Raw genomic sequence first — 21,983 nt, 5'->3', positions numbered from 1 at the left:
ATAAACAGTTAAAATCAGTCTTACCGTGTGCTTTGGGATGTTTTTTCTGCCATGTTAGTGGCTGCCACAGTGGACTGTTTGTCACTCCCTCCCACTTCAGCTGCAGCTTTAGCATAAGACTTCTGTTTGGCACCTTCTTCAGTTTGAGATGCAACACCTGAACCTTCTGCAGAGGGATTCTCCTGTTTAGGCTTTGACTCCTTCTCGCTTCTTTGCTTCTTGGCTGGCTCTGATGATGATGATGATTCTCCTTCTGGATTTTGCTCTGATGGAGTCTGAACTGAGCTGTCTCCTTGCAGCTTGGGTCCAGGTGTGTGCTTGTTCTGATCTTCTTGCACCTCAGCAGCTTTCTCTGTGGCGGCTTGAGTCTTTTCACCCTTTCCCTCGTCTTGTTTCGGCACAGGAAAGTCTGTCTGTGTTTCCTGATTCTTCTGAGTAACAACTTCAGTCTGTGTGAATTTATCTGGGCCTTTGAGCTTCCTTATTTGAGTCTGAGCTTGCACCATCTTTTCACCCTTTCCCTCGTCTTGTTTTGGCACAGGAAAGTCTGTCTGCGTTTCCTGATTCTTCTGTGTAACAACTGGAGTCTGTGTGAATTTATCTGGGCCTTTGAGCTTCCCTGTTTGAGTCTGAGCTTGCACCATCTTAGGATCTTTCTGTGGTTGTTCGCCGCTGTTTTCCCCTTTTTGCAAGTTGTCTTCAGTCTGGGGAAGCTCAGGCTGTGTTTTTAAAGACTCGCTGTCCTGAGTTTGGCTGCTTTCAGTCTCCATAGCCTTATTCTGATCCTTCTGTATGTTTTCACTTTTGACATCTGCCTCTCCTTTAGCATTTTTTCTTCTTCGATTTCTCCTTCTTCTCCTCTCCTTCTCTCGACTGTTCCTGCCGGGCTTTCCAGCTCCATGTTCCTGGAACACACATTAATTTATATATTTCACGACGGCTCAAACACCACTAACAGGCCCCTGAAAGCTGTTTGTTGTGACTGCATTTCTACCGTATTTGTCTTCCGTGGTCTTTTGGTTGCAGAATCCTCAGCTTCCTTGGTTTGCACCTGCTGCCCACTGGCACGGTGGGGGTGTCCTCCCCCCTCCTCCATCTGTAGAGACACCTTTCTCAGGTGAGCCCCTGCTCTGAGGGAACTGTCTTTAAATATAAAAATACAGGCACAGTTACAGCTTTTAATCCCTGTGAGGCTTACTATTCAGGTCAAGGTTGTTGCATTACAGTTAATAAAATTAGTGCAACTGATCTTCTTTATAAGAGCAGAAATACCTTAAAAATACTGCACACAGCATATCATGGCACACACTCTGCAATGGCTTCCTCAATAGTCATAAAAACACCCTATTAGGTTGCCTCATCTTATCAGCAGTACAAATGAATATGATAACAATTAATTTATGATAAAATGAAGTAGAACAGCAAATGACAGCATCATATTTTGACAAAATAGCGTCATAAAGTCTAATAAAAGGAGTAAAAACTACCAAAAAGTACCAGAGATGCACAAAAACAGGCTGAGAAGCGACTGTGGCATTAAAGGTAATAAGAATACAATAAAAATAGTCTAGTACGCTTGTTATTACTGGATAAAAGGACAAGAATGACCGTAAGATCTGAAATAACCAAGTGACATTTATTAAATAAAGACAAAAATACATAAAGTTCATGATGTTCTTGCTTACCTGTTTGTATGTTAGCTTCGCAAGTCGTACACTAAAAATCTGCCAGACAAACATTTACTTAACTTCCTGATGGACCCGCCCACACACAGGGACCGTCCCCAAAGGTTCAGACTCACAAGCCTACCCGCATCTCCCCATTATTGATCTAACATATACGTTTGTATTTGTAAAATATTACCCGGTTTTATAAAAATCCGTTTAGGTCAGTAGTTGGTTAGATAATGCAGTCTTTACAGATTCCTTCGTCTTGTTTCTGTAGGTAAAATCTTGAGAGTCCCTAAACCGGAAAGCAACCTTTTCAGTTTCGTTTCTGTGTGACTCTCTGCAAAGAAGAAACTTATGCCGCGTTCAGGTGATGATCGGAAGTTTCACTTTCAGTACCAAAACAAAGAAACCCAGCCACTGACATTATTACCGTGAATTACATCTATCTTTATTATGTTTTATTCTATAGTAAAAAAACAAAAAACAAAAAACTACTTCGTGACAAAAGCACAAGGTTTATTTTGAAGAAAAAGACAAAAATCACATCAAATATGTGTAATATATCCACATTATTCTCACTAAAGGATACTGCTGCTACTACTACTACTACTAATAGTATCTGACGTCACTTTTTAAAAAATGAATGGATGAATGGGTATTAATAACCATGGGTAAGTATTGTTCATAACAACTTTTATTTAATGAAGCTGTGAACTTCCTGCATGTGTAGATAACTTGATTAAAATCCTGGTTAGGGGTTAAGTGAAGTAGCACTAAGGCTATTGGGCTCAATTAACTAGAAAAAATGCACAAACAAACAAACACAAAAGTGATCCAAACAATAATGCGCACCGATAAAACTAAGTAAAGAAGAATCAAAACTGAAACACCACCGATGCTGACTAATTGAAGATTGTTAGAAATCCTCAATCCTTGTAGCAAATAGGCTTTTATTTTGAAAGACCATAAGAAAACCATGTCATTATTATCATCATCATTATTATTATTATTAATATTAATATTATTGACCACAACAAGTTTAAATCCATTTTGTATTCAGTCAAATATGTCGAAATCGAAGTTGATTGAAAACCAAGTTCTCAATCAACTAAATCACTGTTTTGATCTCGGTGATGTTGGGGAGACATCTGCTGGTGAAGAAGAGTATAACAACTCCTCTGGAGGAAATAGTAATTTTCCATTTATTAAAAATTAGTTAGATGCTATAAGAAGCAGCATGTTGTGATTACTATGGACTGAACAAAACAGAAAGAGTGCCAACACAGTGCACTTTATTTATGTTCTCACTTTTGTGCTTTTGGTCCAACATCTGAGACTTTTTTGTGCAGATTCGTGTGGACTCAGTGTGGGCTTTCTTTGCTGTTATATTAACATGTGTGTTAACTCAAGCGTTAAGGTGTAAATTAAGTTTATGTTACAGTCTCTCCTTCTCAAGTCCAAGTTATAAATGTGATTTGCACCAGAAAACACAGTGAGGTGAAATATAAGACAAACATGTAACCCCGTCTCGGCCCGGCATTAACAGTATGATGCTGTATCCTCAGTCCTGTGAGCCGGCAGGTTTCTTGATTCTCCGAATTATGACCCGGCTCCTCCTTCCACTGGGCCGACCTCCAGCACCATCCGCCTCCCCTGGCAGTGACCCTGGGGGTCGGGGTTCACCTCGGAGTGGTGCAGGGCTCCTCCCTAATCTCACATCGTCCACGAAAGCCTCCACTCCATCAAACTTGGTCGTGAGCTCAGCGAGACGCTCCTTCAGGGAGTTGAACTCTTTGTAAAGATCTCCCAGAGCTTCTGACAGAGGCTGGATCCTGAAAGAACACAAAGAAATTAAAGTGTTTTTTTCCTCTCCAACAGTTTCAGTTTTATATTCCTTCTCTGCGCCCTCTTTTTGTCTCTCCTCTTTCACCTCTTGGTTGTGGAAAGCAGTGTCCAAGTACATTAGTCCATGTAAGAAGAAGGCCCTGATGAGTTCATGGCCTCAGTCGCTACTTTGAAATCATACTGAATACCAAATGTTAATTTAAAAAAATAATTGTGGTCACATTTAGAAGAAAATAGATACAGATATAGAAAGATATACTTTCTATATCTGTGCAAACCTGCTCAAATTAAAGCTGACCTTTTAATGTTACAGTTATTCTTTACATTTTGACTGACGCGCAAAGCCCGAACACCCAGACTGATGTAACTGTGCCGCAGGAGACTTAGAAAAGGCCCTAAAACAGAAAACCTCACCTGCCATAGTCGGGCAGCACAGTGTTGTGGTCATGCAGCAGCAGATCTTTGACCTGCGTCATGATGGCGTATTTCCAGTTGTCTAAAACCAGCGTGAGGTTGGCACATCCTCTGGTGTTCACTCTCTCTGCTGCAGGTGAGCAAGCCAGGAAAACAAACTTTATTATTTTCTGCTTTTGGAATTATTACATCAGCAACAACTGTACATGACTTCATTCATACAGGTATCATGAATTATTGTAACCTTGTAGAAAAAAGTAAAAGAAGTAAAAAAAAAAAGAGGGAGGGAGAGTGGTGGGGAAGTCAGTGCAGAGCTGCAACTAATAATAGTTTTCATAGACTGTGGATGAGTTTCTCTATAAACTGGCTGGTGTGTAAAACTTGCCATGGGTGTAGATTTTAGTGGAGACGCGGCTCTCCCAGGAATTATAAAACATGTTTGAAAATGAAGGAAGCAGATGAACATCAAGGGAAGGTCTTTTCTCTTCAACAGCACTTCTTTTTTAAAATAACATATAAAGTTTAAGTTCACAGAACCAATGAATCTGAGCCACAATAAAAGAGAACGAGCTCCAGTGCTAGGAATTTCTTTTTTCTTAAAAGGTCTGACTCACTGCTTCTTCAGAATAGAAAGGTTTTTGATAACTAATCCTTAACATTAGTTAAGTAGATGAGATTCTTCTTAAAAACACACAGAATCACAAAGATGCTTGAAATCCTGTTGAAAAACACCCGAGCTGCTGAATATAGCTGACAAACTGGAATCGATGATTTACCATTTACAACTTCCAGCAGATTACTTCAAAACAGAAAACAGGAAACCCTCTTGATGTGTAAACCTTCAGATCTGTTAACATTCACTCAGTATTACCAGGACAAACATTAAATGAAGAAAACTAAGAATAATTATTTGAAAACACTTCTGGTAACATTTATTCTAAGCATTATACATCTAAGAAATGTATTTATTTATTTGAAATTTATTTAGTCAGATTAAAAAAACAAAAACAAACAAAAAAGTAAAATGAGCTAAAGCTCTGCTGAAAGAAAATATAAATATAACCAGCAGTAGAGTTTTCCTCTCAAAAAGCTCCCTGTAACGCCGAGCTGATAACACTGAGCTGTTAAACTTGCCTTCATTCCTGTAATCCCACTCCGGTCTCCAGCTTGTTTTCTGTCTCTGAGCGATGCACAGAGCTGCAGACAACACGATCAGAACTCCAGCGATTCTCATCCTGATGAAAAAAAGCCCAACAACACACAAATGAACCCCTGAGAGCTCTCAGTCACCGAGTGTGAGGCCATGAAGGAAAACAGCAGTCGAAGTAGTTAACGTGTAGGAATCCTACCTGTTCTGGCAGTCTGGCAGAGGTAAAACAAAGAGATCTGGATAAAACTGATGCTTTTTAATCTGAAGCAGAGGGAGGATCTTCAGTCCTCACTCCCATCAGCCGGAGCATCATATATCAGGATTTCACAGTGGAGGGAAACCTGCTTTCTATCTCTGTTAACTCTTAAGTTTGAGGGGTCAAACTAACAGAAGAAAGAGGGTTGCATAACCTCAAGCTTAGAAACAATATTTAATGAGGCAGAAAATGTTGAGAGGAGCATATGTAAAAATGTAAAAGCTGGAATATGATCTCAGTCCTTTGAGAGCTTCAGCGGAGCTCTTTGATGTTTTAAGGTCAACCTAAAAATTCCTGCTCTTCATCTGCTGTCCATGTGAGCTCACAGGAGACCAGCCAGACCCGGACCGCCTCCACAGGGTCTAATCATGGCAATTAAACACAGTCAGCATTTTATCTGCATGTAAACATACCACTTCATATCATGGGAATTCACTGAGATGCCTTCATGGTGACATAAATATGTTTTAATGTGTGGAAATAATAAACCAGTTGATACCTAGTTATAAAATAACGTCTACAAAACAAATGTAAGACTAAATTATAAAGGCTGTTGTCCACAGGCCAGCAGACTCATGTTAATTCTTCACGAGTGCCATAGAGCAAGACATGGCTATCTTCCCAGGTCAGCCTTCAGGAGGGGCTCCCAGCGAAGTTCTCCTGCCTGGCTTCACTGACGGTTTTCCAGCAGTCACCAGTCATGCAGAAGTTGCAAAGGCCCGAGCTAGAAGGTAAAGCTTTCCATTTACCAGTAGACTGATGCTCTAACCCTCACATATGACCATGAGCTCTGAAAGAATGATGTCACAAATGAATTTTAAATTATTTTTCTCTGAAAATGTATGGTGTCACCGTTTCTTCATCTCGGGAAGCAGCTGAGGTGGTTCAGCATCTGATCAGGATGTAATACTTGGAGAAAACCTGTCATCTGGCCTGGGAGCACATCAGGATCACTGAGGTGTACGTGGAAAATGTTGCAGAGGAAAAAGATTCCTGAAAGGCTCTGGATAAGCCTGGTGCCACTGAAAAAAATGAAGCATAGATTCATCCTCCAGAGATCGATTTACGTTGAACCAGGCAGACCAACAAAGCAAAGACAGCATTTTTCCATCAACTCCTTTTTTATTGTTTCAAATCCAGGTCAACACCATACAACTTTCAGGGTCCTCAGTTAGCTCTGTGGAAAGTGAGGAACGGCTGCAAGTCCAAGAGCATGCTTGCTCAGCAAACGGCCCCCGGGTCAATACAAAAGGAAAAGGTCACCGCTGTCTGTCAGCATGACATCAGAGAAATCACGCTCAGGAGGGGCGATAATGATACCACCGGGCAAAAAGAAAAGAACTCAATCTACAACTAAAAATATATCCTCACTCCATCAATGGAATTACCGTCTTACAAAGAAGCACACGTCTCATAAATAGCAGGAATCTGGCGCCCACGACTCGTCCTCTGACCTGAAGAGCCCTATTTTCAAAAGCTGCAGTTCAACTCTACAGTACTGATTACTGATTTCATTAATGTGGACCATTGTTGGGGCAAAAAAAAAAGTGTTGGGGTGGGGAAAAAAGAAACACCCAAACTAAACCTATAAGGTGGCAACAAAAGATGGACGGAGCTTATGGCCATAGAAGCGCTGCCTTAAACCTGCATTCTCTGTAATGGCCAGCAGGGGGCGACTCAGAAAGACTTCCATATATATAGAAGCTCCATGGATCTAAAACCTGATTAAGCAGTTTTCTGCTGATTGTTTGAGGTCTTCTTGAACACGTGATGCTCATTTAGGAAGTTTTGTTTGTTATTAGAGTCACAAACAGATTACACAAGTCCCTTTCAGTTTCCAGATGCAAATGTTGCAGCAGAGGAGACCCTCAGCTGGGACTTAAATATTGCGGCTAGGTCCATCTTTTATGTACAGTCTGAAGATGGTGTACATTAGCTACTGTGCAGCTTTATGGTGTTTGTGTCCCTTTTTAATGCATTAAACAGGTCAAAACATCCAGAAGTACTAGAAAAATGCAAAGTCGTGAAAGCTAACGTTGGCCACATGTGTCAAACTCCCCAAAATTCCCTTTAAACAACACTATTAACAAAAAACATCAGTTGGTTTTGTTTTTTTGCTTAGATGTTAGAGAAGATTTGAGCACCGCATGTTCACCAGAACAAAGGAGGGTTTTTTTCTTATGATGCTATGTCTTGGTCCCAATATTTGATGCAGAAATAAAATTGAAAACTATCGTCATAAATTAGCGATGGTCAGATTTTTAAGGGTATTTTTAACAGGTACTGGGAATTTTCCGAGCGCCACAAACTTCCCTTTACTTCCACAGATCCTCTTTTACAGCCGATATCTCTGCCGGTGTAAGCAGGTAAAATACAGGTGGACTGATTTCAAAAATCACTAATACACCCAAAGCTTTTCCTGCTATAATACTGCAAAGTAATTTGCTGTAAATTGGATGAACAGACTCTGGGTTTAACGTGGATTTTGGGAGGTGGTGCCATCTAGTTTGCAGGTTTAAATTGGGTGTTTCTCCCCCCCCCCCGTGTTCACCTGCGACCCCTCGCACACAGAGTGATTAAGAAGAAAAGAAAACCTGCAGGGGACCATCAGTTCTGCCCTGGCTGGCAGGCAGGGAGGTGAAAGTGGCGAGCACCGGTTGTTTCTAAAGCACCTCACGGATGATACTCTGCGAGTCGGTGAAGAGAACGATGAAGGCGGGTGGTTGTCCTGGGGATGTAGTTTAACAGAGACACAGAACATACAGCTGATAAAATAAGAAGCTACATATTGTGCCTGCTCGAGTTCAAACCACCAAATTCAAACGCTACAAAAAACCAGCAACACAAAAAAACAACTTTAGGCTCATTCAAAAAAAAAAGGGCGATCATCACCAACGTGTTCGATCAGAGGAGGGCGTCTTTTCAAATTTAATACTGAAAATAGAAACTCTATTTAAGTGGGATTACTCTGCAGCTCGTAGCATTTCCAGGTCTGAGCTTTGACTGATGATTGTACTTTAAGGGGCTCATCAAAGAGACCTATGAAAACCTGACGGAGCCGAGCCCACTCTGAAGATTCAAAATGTTAAAGTATACGCTACAATCTGATAAAAAACAAAAAAGAAAAATGCTTAATTAAATTAACAGTATCAACTCTTAAATGTATTTATACACAGCAAGATTTTCCAGAAGACATGTGACAGTGAGCGGGGCACTGGTGTGAGAAAAAATCCAAACACTCGAGTCTTCGCTGTTGTCCTGAGTCACAGCAGGATGTTTGAGCCGAGGAGGGCGGCGGGATTATTTGAGTGAAAGGGGTCTCAGCCACAGAGTGCTTTATCTAAAATGTATTCTGCCTCTCAGAAAAGCAACAGTGTGAAGGGATACAAACCAAAAAAAACCCTCTGATTCAACTTTATTTTGACTCAGTGAAATTGATGTAAACGAGCAAATCCCTCTGCACGTCACAGCAGCCTGTGAGATGGGAAGGGCAGAGGCTTCGACGTGAGGCGAGAAAAGAAAAGATCGCTGACGCCGTCAGAGTCTCGCAGCTGGTCCTGGTGCAGTGACTGAGCTCGATCGGTGAAGGGTGTGGAAGCAGGGCCGAGGGCGAAGGGTTTTAACTGCGGGGCAGGCTGCACATTTCACAGTGCTCAGTGCCGGGCTGGTTCATGAAGGTACAGTGGAGGCAGGACCACATGGCGGAGGAGGAGGCAGGAACCGAGGGGCCGCCCATGGCCCCGTAATCCAGAGAGCTGGAGGGCTGCCCACCCACTGTACCTGGAAGGACAGCAGAGGAAAAACAGGATATTACCACAGTGAAGAGTAGAAGTGGTTTTATGCAGCAGCCTCTCTGGGAAGATATGCCGCCATCTTTTCTCTGATCAACAGCTGAGTGGACCTACACCTTTATGAGCATTCCCACTACAGGAAGCTACTCTGCAGGGACTTCTTTCAGGGTGATTTTCAGGAGCTGATTGGTTAATCCGATCATGCTCATGGTGGCACCAGCAGTCTATTTAAACTAGTATTAAAATAAAACTTTCTACAGATGTTTAGATGCATTTCACATTTCCTGCACAAAGGCAGAGTAACACACAGTCAACATCCTCCTAGAAACACATCTGTCCTCTCACTCTTAAAGCATCTTATAATTAACTTGTCACTTGAAATAAGGTTGAAAAAGCTACCACCATCTTTGCTGTTTCTTCTCCTACAGACTTCCATTCAGGATTCTTTCAGTAATAAGTGGATATAAGTGAGTCAGCTGAACAGCTGAAACAGTATCCAGATATAACATCTGTTTGGTTCTTTACTCCCTGTTTTTAAACTGAAACCTAAGTCTTGTCTATAGATGTTAAAACAGTTAACAAGAACACCAAGATAAGGAGTTACAAGCTAACTTAGTATTAACAGGGTGTCCCCTTAGACACAGCTTGTAATACACTGGTGGAAACCTGGAAAATTACAGGTGGTAACGGTGGAGAGGTCACAAGCAGGCAGAGTTTATTTCTGTGGTCTGCTGAGTTAAATAATCCCCAATAATCTGTTTACTAATGAGCTCAAATCAGCAGCACACACCATCTGAGTGATTTTCCACTTTATAGAAATGTCTGCAGCTTCTTTCCTCCTGCTGCAGTTCAAAGTCAGTCCAGAGACACATTCGTTTTTTAACCATAGTAAATTATTCATATTTATTAGTAATATTTAACACCAACCATATCAAACACACGTGTGATCGAACATTTTTTGTGCAGTCATGGTTTATTTGAGGCGCTCTTTAGAAAGAGCATGTAAGCTTAATAATGAGCTGCAGTTTAACATGGTGGAGTCTATCTGCAGGAAAAGACTCACCCGGGAGGCAGCTGGTTATGTTGCTATATATTTATGGTTATGTGCAGATGAGAACCTTATGAAATGTACCATCAAGACACCAAGTTTACAGGCCGTCAAAAACAGAATTTAAATCTGTGGTTCATATAAAAACCTGACTTACTGCACAGCTGCTCGATGGTGGCCCACTGCTCAGACTTCTTCCAGGTCTGTGCCAGATCCTCATTAGAAGTCTTCACTGCTTCAAGTAGCAGCCCGATGCTGTCCTGCAGATACAAACACAAGCTTTCATCTATCTGCTGAAAATTATTCAAGATGCTGAGGAGTTAAAAGCAAAAACAGTACACCAGAGAGTTTATGTTTGGCAAGTCTGTGCTTTATGTAGGACATCCAAATCTGATCAAGCGGTTCATTACAGAAAAACAATGTTTGCGACCGTCGTGATGGGCCGGTTTGAAAATGAGCAGAAAGGTCTGAGTGAAAACATCCTTGGAGGAGTAACTACTTCCAGACTGGAGAAGAATGCGGTCCAACCCATCATCTGCATTACAAATGTGAAACAAATGAAAACCTGAAAGCGTCAAGGCTTTGAACTTACTCTCAGAGGCATGACTTCATTGGTGACGAGGAAGAGGAGAAGATGAAAGTCTGACACGATGTTCAGGAATGATGTGGAGGTGCACTGAGACAGGTATGTGGCTAAACTGTGAAAATCCTGCAAACAAACAAGATGAATTATTAAACCACACCTTCACAGTCAGTCACTCAGGCATGTCCACACAGTTTCCAGCATGGCTGCTATTTTTAAATTCACTGTCTGAGAGTTCCTTTCTAAACACTTATGCCGTGCACTCTGTGATTTTACCACAACACGGGAGATGAAGAGTGTTTTCAGCTATTGGATTTTGTTGTTCCTTGCTTGCCCACAACCTCCACTGTGGGTTGTCTGGAATGCCAGATTTGTGATGGATTCTTCAGTGTCTCTGCTATCTGTAGAAGATAGCCACACTACGGACGGACGAGCGACTGTCTTTATGCATTAACGTGAAAACAGTACAAAGACGAAGGGGATGAGAGATAAGTTAAATTTCCAAACACCCATTTCCCAAACTGGGACCATCAATCCTCTCCTTAAACCAAATACTTTGATGGCCTTTTTATACCTTGTTGAATCGGATGAGGGAAATACAAGCTCATGCTGACAGTACTTACCTGTGTCTCTCCAAGAATATCCCGGTTTTCAATGGGAAAGCGTTGCGAAGAAGAAAAGGTATACTGGGGGTCCTTTGGAAAAGTTGTGGTTATCTGCGAAGAAAATAATATTTCTCTATACAAGTTTTCCGGAAATTTAGTGTCAGAATATAGTTTGCTGCACTAAAGTAACAAAAAGTATTATTAAAAATACTCACATCTATAATAAGATACTCCACGGGAAGAGGTCGAGCTAGAAACGTGACATCATTTCCAAATTTGTCTTTGTCCTGTTGGATGTGAAAATCAGACAAATCAATCTCAACATCTGGATGAGCTGATAAGTAACATCTAACCCCAAAATAAGTACCTAATATTTATTTTTTTCTTAAACATGCACACTTCATCACATCAGAGCTTTTTTTATACGCCATCTCACCTTATAGAAGACGTCTGGTACATACTGCTCAGGGCTCGACTCTTGAGCGTAGCCCAGCTCGGGAGCGTCTTTGCAGGGCAGTAGGCACTCGTCTCTCACCAGAGCCATGCACTGATTGGACACCTGATATCCTTCAAAGTGCACCTGGTTATCTGGACCACCTGCACATAAAACAGCACAGAGAAATATAAATAAATAATAATAAATAAATAATAACCACTCGCCGAAAAACAAAAATATTATTTCCATTGCAAATAAATTAAGGATGGTGATGATTTTAAAACTAGTCTTGCAAAGGCAACTGCCAGTCACTAACAAAGGCCCACGTTAGGAGAGCTGTGCAACAATCACAAGACTATCAAGAGAGCCAAAGACAGCAGTGACATGTGATGTGCTGTATAAAGTGGATCAGGTGATCAGGGATCCTGAGATAAGCCAACCATCAATAATCCACAGGTTCCCCTGAGAACCTTAAGCGTTTCACCCTTTGTCAGTAGATGTTGCTAACTGAATGCTCGATTTTTTAGTCACCTTAGCAGCTCAAGCTGAACTAAACAAAGTGATTTTGAGCTGTTTAAGTTCTCCTTAAATAGCTTTCTATTCATCCAGTTTACCACAAAATGTAATCTTTGACAAAGCCAGAATAAAGTCAATCTTAATAAGCAAGGACAACCTGATGAGAAGTTAAAAATATCAACAGAGAAATCATGCACACTGCAATAACACTATAGTGTGTAAAACACTGAGTGTGTAAAGTCTGTTTAGCATTACACATGCAAGTGATTTACAAACAGTAAAACAGATGGACTTCGCCCCTGCTTGCTGCGAGATGCGTAGCCATGACATCAGCTTTGGCTGCCGGGGCCTCACTCATGCAAATAAAAGTGTTGAGGTCACTGCTGGGTGTTTTCTTGGAACAAATACAAAAGGCGGTGAAAACATTCATGCCTGATCCCGCACAACGTCTGGCTCCTCTGGCTTCAAATGGACGCACATGTTTTAAGTCGTAGTTTAACACTTGACAGACCTTACAGTAAAGCTGTAAACTGAACACCTAAACCAGTTTCCTTAAGATTGTAAGAGTTCTATGGATATATGAAAGGAGAGGCTACAACATGCTGAGTGTTGCATTCTGGGATGTGCAGATTAATGAATGATTTAAGTCTGTTTAGATCAGGGGGTGGGGAACTCCAGGCCTCGAGGGCCGGTGTCCTGCAGGTTTTAGATCTCACCCAGGGTCAACACACCTGAATCAAACGATTAGTTCATTACCAGGCCTCTGGAGAACTTCAAGACATGTTGAGGAGGTCATTTAGCCATTTAAATCAGCTGTGTTGGATCAAGGACACATCTAAAACCTGCAGGACACCGACCCTCGATGTCTGGAGTTGGACACCCTGTATTAGACTGACCCAAATAAATTGTCAAGCAGGTTTCTAGGCTTGAGGTAATCTGTGATTGAACCACAAACTTAACTATACCCAGAGTTGCACCAAATCACTTTTTTTTAGCCTGCTGAAGTGTGACCTGCAGATACTGAATGTTTTTCTAAGGTCTATAACCGACAGCAGATACAAACAAAAAGAAATGATTAAACTTTACGACTTCCCCCAAACTGCAGTACGCTACTGGCTCTGACGGAAACAGCTCAAAAATAAAGGGCTCTGCTATTTGAAAAACATACAAATACGAAATAAAAATCCAGTTGCATGAGTTGCTGTGTGCCCACCTTTACCTGAAATATTTTTCTACAGGTGTGGTAGATTTATATGACCAAAAAAAAAAAAGGTTATCTACCTGCGTAATTGTCCAGTATGTTTATAACTTCAGCAGATAAGAGGACATCGACCCCCTTCTGCTTTTCACTACATAATTTTCCATGTTAACGACAAGTTAGGGTGTGACATGAGGATTTGATGCCACTGTGTTCCCATTGGAAAAGCCAAAAGGACATTTTGGGAAGAGATGCTTTTTTGTGGTTTATGATCAAGTAACCATGCCTGCATTGATAAAGTAATGAAGAAAATGTTCCCCTGTTTCTCATTCATAAACCACTCACAAGAAAAAAAAAAGGAACAGTACCAACCTGTCGCGACCACAGTCACAAATTTGGATCCAAAGTGTCCGTCTCGAGAAAGTCTGCAGGGGTTTGAATGTTCATTCTGGAAGTATCCCGCTGTGATGCACTCCTCCGCGCTCAGGTAATACGAGTCCTAACACAAGTAAGGACATTAAGGATACACAGAGGAAAACACCACAATTAAGACTAACAGATCATCTTTGAGTCAGATGGATCCTCACGCTGTTTCTCGAGTAGCGGACGGTGCCTATCCTCGTATCCTCAGACAGCAGGTCCGTGAAGATCCACCCCACCTGCAGAACAAGCAAACATAATAATGTCCACTCATAAGATTATCTGCTCGAATATTCAGCGATTTTACATGATGTAACAAAACTATAAGTTAAACTCAATTCTCAAAGTTTCATCTTTTTATCCAAATGGAACAAAAACAGCCCTTAGATAAACAAAAACCACAAGACACCAGGTGATATGCAAAAAACACATACACATGCAAGGATTAACATCACTGCATACGCCCGAGTCTTGAAGTTTAAAAATATTTTTGTGCTTCTTCAACCTTTCAAAATAAATTTGTATTTCTCAATACTCCAAATATCCCTGCATGATTTTCTCCCACCACACTAACACATCATTACAGCAACAGCATGCGTCTCCCCATCGCTGTTCCCGTTTTACACGTGAAGGTCACCGTGCTTCACAGTACCAAACACATGATGTGTGAGCCACTAAACAGCGGTGACAGATGACTGACAGCTCCAAACACCGAGCTACACCTGATTGGACATACGCCTGCCTGTGCTGTGCCCTCTGAGATATCAGACTGAAACCAAGCTCCATAGAAAGCTTTCTATTAACTTACCACCACGATTACAAAAATAGCCCAATATGAGCTAAAAACAGTGCATAGAAAGGTATTTTTGAAACTGTCATTAAAAATAATCCATTTCATGACTTTCATTATTTTACTGTCATGTTTTTAATCTTAGGCTGACCTCTGACAGGCCTTACAGATGTTATTTAATTAAAGAGATTTTCATAGAAAATCTGCAGCTTTAACTGAAGAAGTGCTGGAGTCAAGAGGGTGGGTGGGGATAGAGATCACGCCAAACTAACTCGACTTCTGGGGGACAATTGTGGTCAGGCATGTTATGTACTGCCTGTTTTGAGTACACCCTTAAGTTTCATGTCAGATTTTTCTCCCTGGTCATCCATGCCCCACTTGCAGCAACAGGCTAATCAGGGTCATTTAGGTGTCTTGAGCTCTCTGACAGACTCCAACTCGACACTGACAGTAGTCCCTTTAGTAGCTGGAAGGCCACTCTACCAGGAGAACTAGTACTGAGCACAGTAAAGCTGCAAAGCAGAACAAGGACGTCTGCCAGCTGCAGCCTAAGTGGTGGAGTTGGAATCCATTCACTGGATTAACGTCTGACTGTAGAGGCATCTATTTTTTGTATATATGTGCATGCATATAGTTCTGCCTGTATGCAAACATGAAAGCAATGTGAGGTCAAACAGAGCACTGAGGGGAAATCAAACCCAACCTTGCACATGCCCAGTTTGGCAGCAATCTCGTCCACGGCTGCAGCTTTGGGATCATCCAACAGTTCCAGGCTGTTCTGGGTGGCATTCTGAAACACAGCCGAGAAAAACAGCATAGTTTTAAATGCAGTTAATGCTCAGTGAGGACTTTAACCTTATTGAGCAAATAAACTAAGACACAATTTCACTTGCAGAGCAGAATCAGGCAGCAATACGCTCAGTGAGAATGTCCCACCTGTGGGGGTTCGTAGATGGCAGCCACTTCCGCTCTGATGCCCAGGGGGATGTCTGTGTGCTCCGTGTATCTGCCGTACAAGTACCCCATCCTCTGACTGCCCGTCTTCCTCCAGAAGTCCAAGAAGCGGTCAGCAATGGTGTGGTTCTCAAACATGATGTTGTCTACATGTCTGTATTTCTGGGGGGGGAAAAGAAAAACTACATTCACATACACGGTGTGATACTCAGGACTGTTGTTTGGTTTTTTTAGACATGGATCAAGTTTCTTTGAAGATGTGGAAGCAGCCGCTCAGGAGGAGTCTGCATGCTAAAATATACTTGGGGATTAAATTCCCAGTGTTGCTCAGCACTTTGTACTGAAGCTAACTGTAATGTACACCTGCCATTTAATGCGCCTGAAACTTTTACTGTGATCTAAATTATTAACAGGGACAGAAAACATTACAAATGTGTGCAGTATTAAGCAAATAGGCACATTTTCAGTAAAACAGCTGCAGAGTAATCCAATCCATTCATTTTCTAAACCACTTCAGGGTTCTGGAGCTCATTCCATCTTTCATATGGTGAAATATGGAGTACTCCCAGGACAGGAAGGTTCGCTTCAAGTATTTTCGGTGTCATATTTGCTGATAAAAGAAGTAAACGAATATTTCTCCCAACACTTGTTACCGTGACATACCTGTCTGTTCAATGTGATGGCACTCGGCTGGCACTTGGTGCAGATGCCTTCCGGCCAGGGAGGGTGACCCTCGCAGCCTGACTTTATCTTACAGCTGATGTTCTCCAGAGCAGCAAACTTCCCCCTGCAGGAGATCAGAACAGTGTCAGAGTCTGACATTATGAGCAACCAAACTGGAAAATTAAAAACAGCTCCTCACTTATCAGCGCCACCCGTCAGCTTGCGAAGGTATGCGTGGAATGACATGTGCTTCACTGGTGGGTCGAGGTGATTCAGGTAGTCTTCGTCAAAAGGCTGGAATCAGAAGAAACATGCTTTATAGCCCTAACATTCATCATTTAAGAAACAAAGCACAGGAATGAAATATCTTACCTCTAGCGGTACACAGTGCACACACTTCCCAAGGGCACCATGGCGACATCTGGAACAAGAAAAGAATGATTAGGTATCCAACATCTGCACTGAGGTCAGATGTGTGCAGCTGGTCCTCTTCCTTACAGCTGCGGATCTCTGTTTCTGTAGATCTTGCCATCTTGCTTGGCCAGATACTGATCGATCTCATCTTCCTGGACCTGGGGCGCTGAAAAGGACCGGGGGATCATGGAGGACGAAGAAGAGGACGAGACGGATGGTAGTGACGAAGATGTGTGAGGGGTGGCCGTGTCCATAACCTCCCCGGAGGAGGTGGAGGATTCTGAAGGGAACAAAAACAACATGTCCCCATGCCTACAAAACACGAGAGAGAAGAATATGATTAAAGCTGTGGAGGTCGACAAAGAAGACAGTATTTCTGGGAACCAACACTCCCCGGAGAGGCAAGAGTGAAATTCAGACTCTAATTAAAGGTTAAAGTCTGTTTGTTTCTACTTACTTGATCTTAAGAAGGCTGAGGGTTTTGTTCTGGGATACGAGCTCTCCGGTTTTGTTGCGGTTCAGATAAACCGAAAACCCATTAGAGTTGAACCCAAATTCTTTGGCCACCTGTGGGAGAAGCAGATACCGGATTTTGACAAGAATATCGATACGACACACATTTCATATAGCCTGGAACAAAAACATTGATAGCCATCAAGACACTTTAAATTCATCATTAAGCATAAACGTCAAAGCCTTGTGCTGCCAGGAGTGAATTCTTATCACATGTGCTGGTTCTTGTGTAAAGACAGTTTGCTCTTGAAAAGATACCAATCACTCAAAGCAGATTAGCAAAGAGCGTCAGCCTGGAGGAACACCTCTTTATGGTTGGCACTCTGAGCGGATCGAACAGGAGGGTCTCCCTCGTAGCACTTTTACATCACATCATGTAACTGTAATACACTCAGTGGGATGCTGATCATTTCCCTGTGTGGGCCTTTTTTCCACATACATGCATTTTAAGATCTGATAAAGAGGCTTTAGAACCAAAGGAAACTTCCACAAATCCAAATAGTTGACTCTAACCTGTACTGATGGTAAAAAAAACAAAAAAAACAACCCAAAAACTTACATATTGGGTTGTGTGAAAAAAACAAAACAAGTTATTTTTGGTATTCTGTGTCATTCTATAAACACTGTTTTACTTGAGACATGTTGCGCTGCATATTTTGCACCTTGTTACGTTTACTAGTTACAGACAGAGGAGAAAAATACTGACTTCAAATCTGATTAGTCTTTAATGGCTCTCTTACATGAAATATACTGAACTGATAACTGGATTTCACTAGAATTTTGCTAAACACCAATATTTTATTTCCTCACTTTGAGGAAGAAAGTGGCATTGATCCGGTGCACTCCAGAACTCTACACCTATGTCTGAAAAGTACTATGTCCACACTAATAAAATTAGCAGAGAACAGAAGAGCAGTGAGAAGCATAGAGGTTGTCTGGGGATCACTTTTCTCATGACACACCAAAAGAACAGCGTAAGATCTCATCACTATGGGAAAAGTACACAATCAGACATTGTTTTCAGCTCCTCTCTTTTCTGTCTGGCTCATAGCTGCATTTCAGTACGGAGTGAAAACTTTCCATTGAATTGCAAGCTACACAGTCCTGCCTTAACAAATGCATTTTGATGAGGTGCTGCTGCAGTGCTCTGTCTGCGTTATATGCTTCTATTTTAGGCTTTTCATAGACAGTGATTAAAATGCAAATGTAATTATTTCCCATCCTCATGTGTAAAATTGAAGCATAACAGAGAAAATTTACCCAGAAACAGAGGGGAAAGTGGCTCTTAAGTCCTTTGGTAAGTGAGACTTGTATAACTTGGGAGTAATACCATTGGTCAGCTTTACTATAAGTCTTACGGTGCCTTATTCTTACCTCACACTGTATTTTACCACGTTTGTTGTCAATTTGCTAAAACTTCCTATTTTTGCTTTGCTGACTCTTGTCACCTGAATACCTGATATTTTACCAATCAAGCAGATCACTTCATTTTTTGTCATTTCACCGGCTTCTGTCCTTTTTGGTAAAGAAGGTCTTTAGATTTAAAGTTTTAACTTACAGTTCATGTTTGCAGGTCTTCAAATTCACATCTCTGAAGCCTGTTTGTGTCAGCCAAACTTCTTGAAACACCAAAGGGCGTTCACAGTCCTGCAGAGTTGGACTGACATCAGATTAGGAGTTGTCCAAATCTGATGTGAGTCCAGCTCAGCAGTGATTCACCACTGGTGCAAATGTTGGGTTCAACATTACCAGACAGCTGTAAATGGATACAGGAATTTCCTGTATTTTATGCACTAGATTTGGGGAAGTGGATTAAATTATTAACAGGCCTTCAGTAAAATTCAAGTCCTATAAAAAATAGATTATCTGCTTTTATCTGTGCCTTCTGTGATGTGAAGCAATGCCTGGACTCTAAAACATCAAACACAATCCACAAAAACGCACAGGAGCGGTGAAGGACCGACCTGCTCTGTTACTTCCTACACAGCTTCATGCATGTACAGGCACAAGAGGAGGAAAAAAACAAAACAAAGCCCACACACAACACATAACACTCCTGTACTGATTGAAAGATAAAACATTTTCTAATCAATTTTCTTTGTGGAAAAAATAAGAGGCCTCCACAGGTTTTCAGTGTACTGTGGAAATAACGTACAGAAGGCTTGGATCCAGTTCTGGTGTGGAGGAAAGCAGAGAGTGGGAAATTCTTTGCTTTTTTTGCCAGCACATGACCGATGTGACACAACAGATAAATATCAGCTACTGATGCGGATAAATGCCATCTTACTTGCTGATATGCCAATATCAGCTAATGACTATATTTGGTTCATATATCAGTACATCCTTATGATTGACAGTATTAACATGACTAGCATATCATAGCCCTTTGGTTTAAAAAGACCTGTTTTGAAGCATCAAGAATAACATTCCTGCTGTTTTGGCCACAAGTAACTGCATGTGATGGGTCTAATAACCACTGAGAGAGCTGATAATCTCCCCTTTTGAAACATGGTGTCACCAAACGGTCAAAACAAAAAGTTGCTTTTTTCCCAGATTTCTATTGGATCAAAGTCTTTTTGCAACTATACTGTGGCTTTCAGATAGCCTTTCATTCTTCCAGCCAGAAAACTGTGACCATTTTATTTTATGTCTATTATTCTTACTTAATTTTACAATGCATAGCAATTTAAAACAATGTGGCACCACTGTACCCTGAAGGCAGCAAACATGGGTAATCTTTGTGAACTGGAGATGAAGTGAGGGAGGGCGTGCAGATTAGGATGGTACTCTGAATTTTGTGACTTTTCAACTGCATGAGGACACGGTGTTACTACTTCCAGGAAAATAAATAATAAGGATGAGCTGACAAAGCCTTGAGGTGAAGGAGTGCTGGTGCCTGGCAGTTTATGGAAACACAAGCTACAGAAAATACCTGTTTCCCCTCCTTTACATCTGAAAAACCTGAGGACAACTGTTTTGAGCTCACTCTCCCTCATCTTCTCCCATGCCTTCAGAAACCCAAAGAGGTCATAAGCAGAACAGAATATGATGGCCCAGGCTTAGATGTTATTGTGTTTGTAACTGCTGGACAACTATTCACAGATCATTTTTCATTATCTTATGCAAACATCAAATAAAGCATACTATCTACAGCTGAATTAAAACTATAATGTGTTTAGAAGTCTTTAACTAAACTGTTTTCTTAGCTATCCAGTGGGTTTGTCAGCAGGGATCCTTATAAAAAGGCAGAATGGGGCTTAGGGAAGAAGACAGCAGCCATGACTAATTAAAATCCTGCATTGTTCAGAAGTCAGCCACCACCTTCATTTAAAGGCTGAACTGACCCCCTTATACTGGACTGCCAGGCCAAACTGATAAATCCTGAGGCTGGAAACCAGCCCTTAGAGCACAGAAGAAAACAAGATGCTTGAGTGCTGTTATATTTACCACATTACCTTCTTTAAAAAAGCAGCAGCTGTCTCCCTCTTTGTAGAAGGAATTTTTTTCATCCCTTCTGGGGACTGCACCCTGATGATCTAAAGGAGGGACAGAAATAAACCCACAATTCAGCCGTTACAGTACAAGCCCGAATCCATTGTAGCATTTCAAACACCTGTCAGTCAAAACCAGGACGCAGCTCCCCCCCTTTCTGCCCCCCTCCGGTGTCAGTGTCGGGGTATTATGACAACCGTGACAGTGCAGAAAGAAAAGTCGGGTTAACGTTAGCTCATCAATCTCTGGTTTTTAGCTGCAACATGACGATGTTGACATTGAACTACTCTGGAAAGCTGTCAGTGTGTACTGGCTCATTCACAGACTAACTAAATATCACTTTCGTGGTGAATGTGCAACATCACAGCTCCCATCGTTACCGAGCTATTCGTGTTACTGTCATGCTAAAGAGCTGAAAGAATATGCCAGTCATTTTAAGCCGGCCGTTATTGTCGCTCTCCCGTTAGCCAACAATGACTCTTTTCATTCGGATGTCGTCAGCTAGCCTACTAGCTATCATATTAGCCGGCTAGCTGAACAGGCCCTGGTCACTCTTAGCTCATGTTAGCTTGCTAATGCTAGCCAAGCTAATTCTGCTGCCTCATCACTCAGGAGTCCGGCTAACAGGCTAGCTAACGTTAGCCGGAGCCCACCCGCCGCTGTACTTACAATATTATCGGCCATGCTGCTCGGGTAGGTGCGCCCGGTAGATTTGGCTTTGTTAGTGGACAGACAGGGTCAAAACAAATATTCCGTAACGCTTTTGTATATATGTGTGTGTGTGTGTGTGTCAGCGAAACTCCATCCCGCAACTCAAACACCGGGTGTTGCACACATTAGCGCCCCCAGCGATCCCACAGCGGAGCGACCACGGTCGAAACAAAGAAACTGAGCTGGAAACAAGGGTTCCACTTTTATTATTCTTTCTTTTTCTCCCGTCAGTGACTGCCTCCCACCTGAGCCCCCCCGAGTCAGATCCTTTTTAGTATTAAATATGCTGAAAGGTGGGATACAAAATCTTCCTGAGAACATTTTCAGAGATAGAGGCTCACTACAGCATGTTTGAGCCCTCCTTGTAAGTGCACAACGTTATCTTAATTTTATTCTGCTTTCTGAATTCTTAACAATAACTAACATTTTTCATTTAAAAAAATCACTATCATAAAATATGAAGCATTGTTTTAACATGTGGGATGGATAAAACTAGTGTCTGGTCTAAGATGAT

The 21,983-nt window shown here is 41.7% G+C and overlaps 3 protein-coding genes across 4 annotated transcripts in view; all 3 read right to left on the bottom strand.

Annotated features, from left to right (window-relative positions):
* Positions 1-1,741, bottom strand: part of rnf213b (ring finger protein 213b) — a 34,296-nt gene extending 32,555 nt beyond the window's left edge. Inside the window, exons 1-3 of the mRNA XM_085285426.1 lie at positions 1,686-1,741; positions 995-1,143; positions 25-905 (exon numbers count right to left, since the gene is read on the bottom strand). Coding sequence (XP_085141552.1) covers positions 25-905; positions 995-1,096 — 983 coding nt within the window. The 5' untranslated portion in view covers positions 1,097-1,143; positions 1,686-1,741. The remainder of the gene's footprint in view (positions 1-24; positions 906-994; positions 1,144-1,685) is intronic.
* Positions 1,742-2,093: 352 nt separating this feature from the next.
* Positions 2,094-5,659, bottom strand: LOC146568983 (uncharacterized). Of its 2 annotated transcripts, XM_085285479.1 has the most exons (4): positions 5,279-5,659; positions 5,064-5,164; positions 3,930-4,059; positions 2,094-3,502 (listed from the first exon to the last, which is right to left on the bottom strand). In XM_085285479.1, the coding sequence occupies exons 2-4, from the start codon at positions 5,161-5,163 to the stop codon at positions 3,232-3,234; spliced, it is 501 nt and encodes a 166-aa protein (XP_085141605.1). In that variant the 5' UTR covers position 5,164; positions 5,279-5,659; the 3' UTR covers positions 2,094-3,231. The 2 variants fall into 2 exon arrangements, with proteins under 2 accessions (XP_085141605.1, XP_085141604.1); XM_085285478.1 differs by lacking the exon at positions 5,279-5,659 and having other exon boundaries at positions 5,064-5,269.
* Positions 5,660-6,437: 778 nt separating this feature from the next.
* On the bottom strand, positions 6,438-21,627 carry nploc4 (NPL4 homolog, ubiquitin recognition factor). The gene is made up of 17 exons (XM_085285446.1): positions 21,428-21,627; positions 20,722-20,802; positions 17,211-17,320; positions 16,838-17,065; positions 16,712-16,760; positions 16,539-16,633; positions 16,340-16,463; positions 15,659-15,838; positions 15,426-15,512; positions 14,100-14,171; positions 13,885-14,011; positions 11,799-11,959; positions 11,578-11,649; positions 11,381-11,473; positions 10,767-10,883; positions 10,332-10,434; positions 6,438-9,115 (listed from the first exon to the last, which is right to left on the bottom strand). Exons 1-17 carry the CDS (start codon positions 21,440-21,442, stop codon positions 8,955-8,957), a joined length of 1,875 nt encoding a protein of 624 aa, XP_085141572.1. The 5' UTR covers positions 21,443-21,627; the 3' UTR covers positions 6,438-8,954.
* Positions 21,628-21,983: the final 356 nt, after the last annotated feature.

The sequence above is a fragment of the Mchenga conophoros genome, linkage group LG8, assembly GCF_057382185.1.
Source record: "Mchenga conophoros isolate Kocher_MC1m ecotype Shallow Benthic linkage group LG8, M_conophoros_male_GT1.1, whole genome shotgun sequence".
NCBI lineage: Eukaryota > Metazoa > Chordata > Actinopteri > Cichliformes > Cichlidae > Mchenga > Mchenga conophoros.
This window is presented reverse-complemented; position numbering and strand designations above follow the sequence as displayed.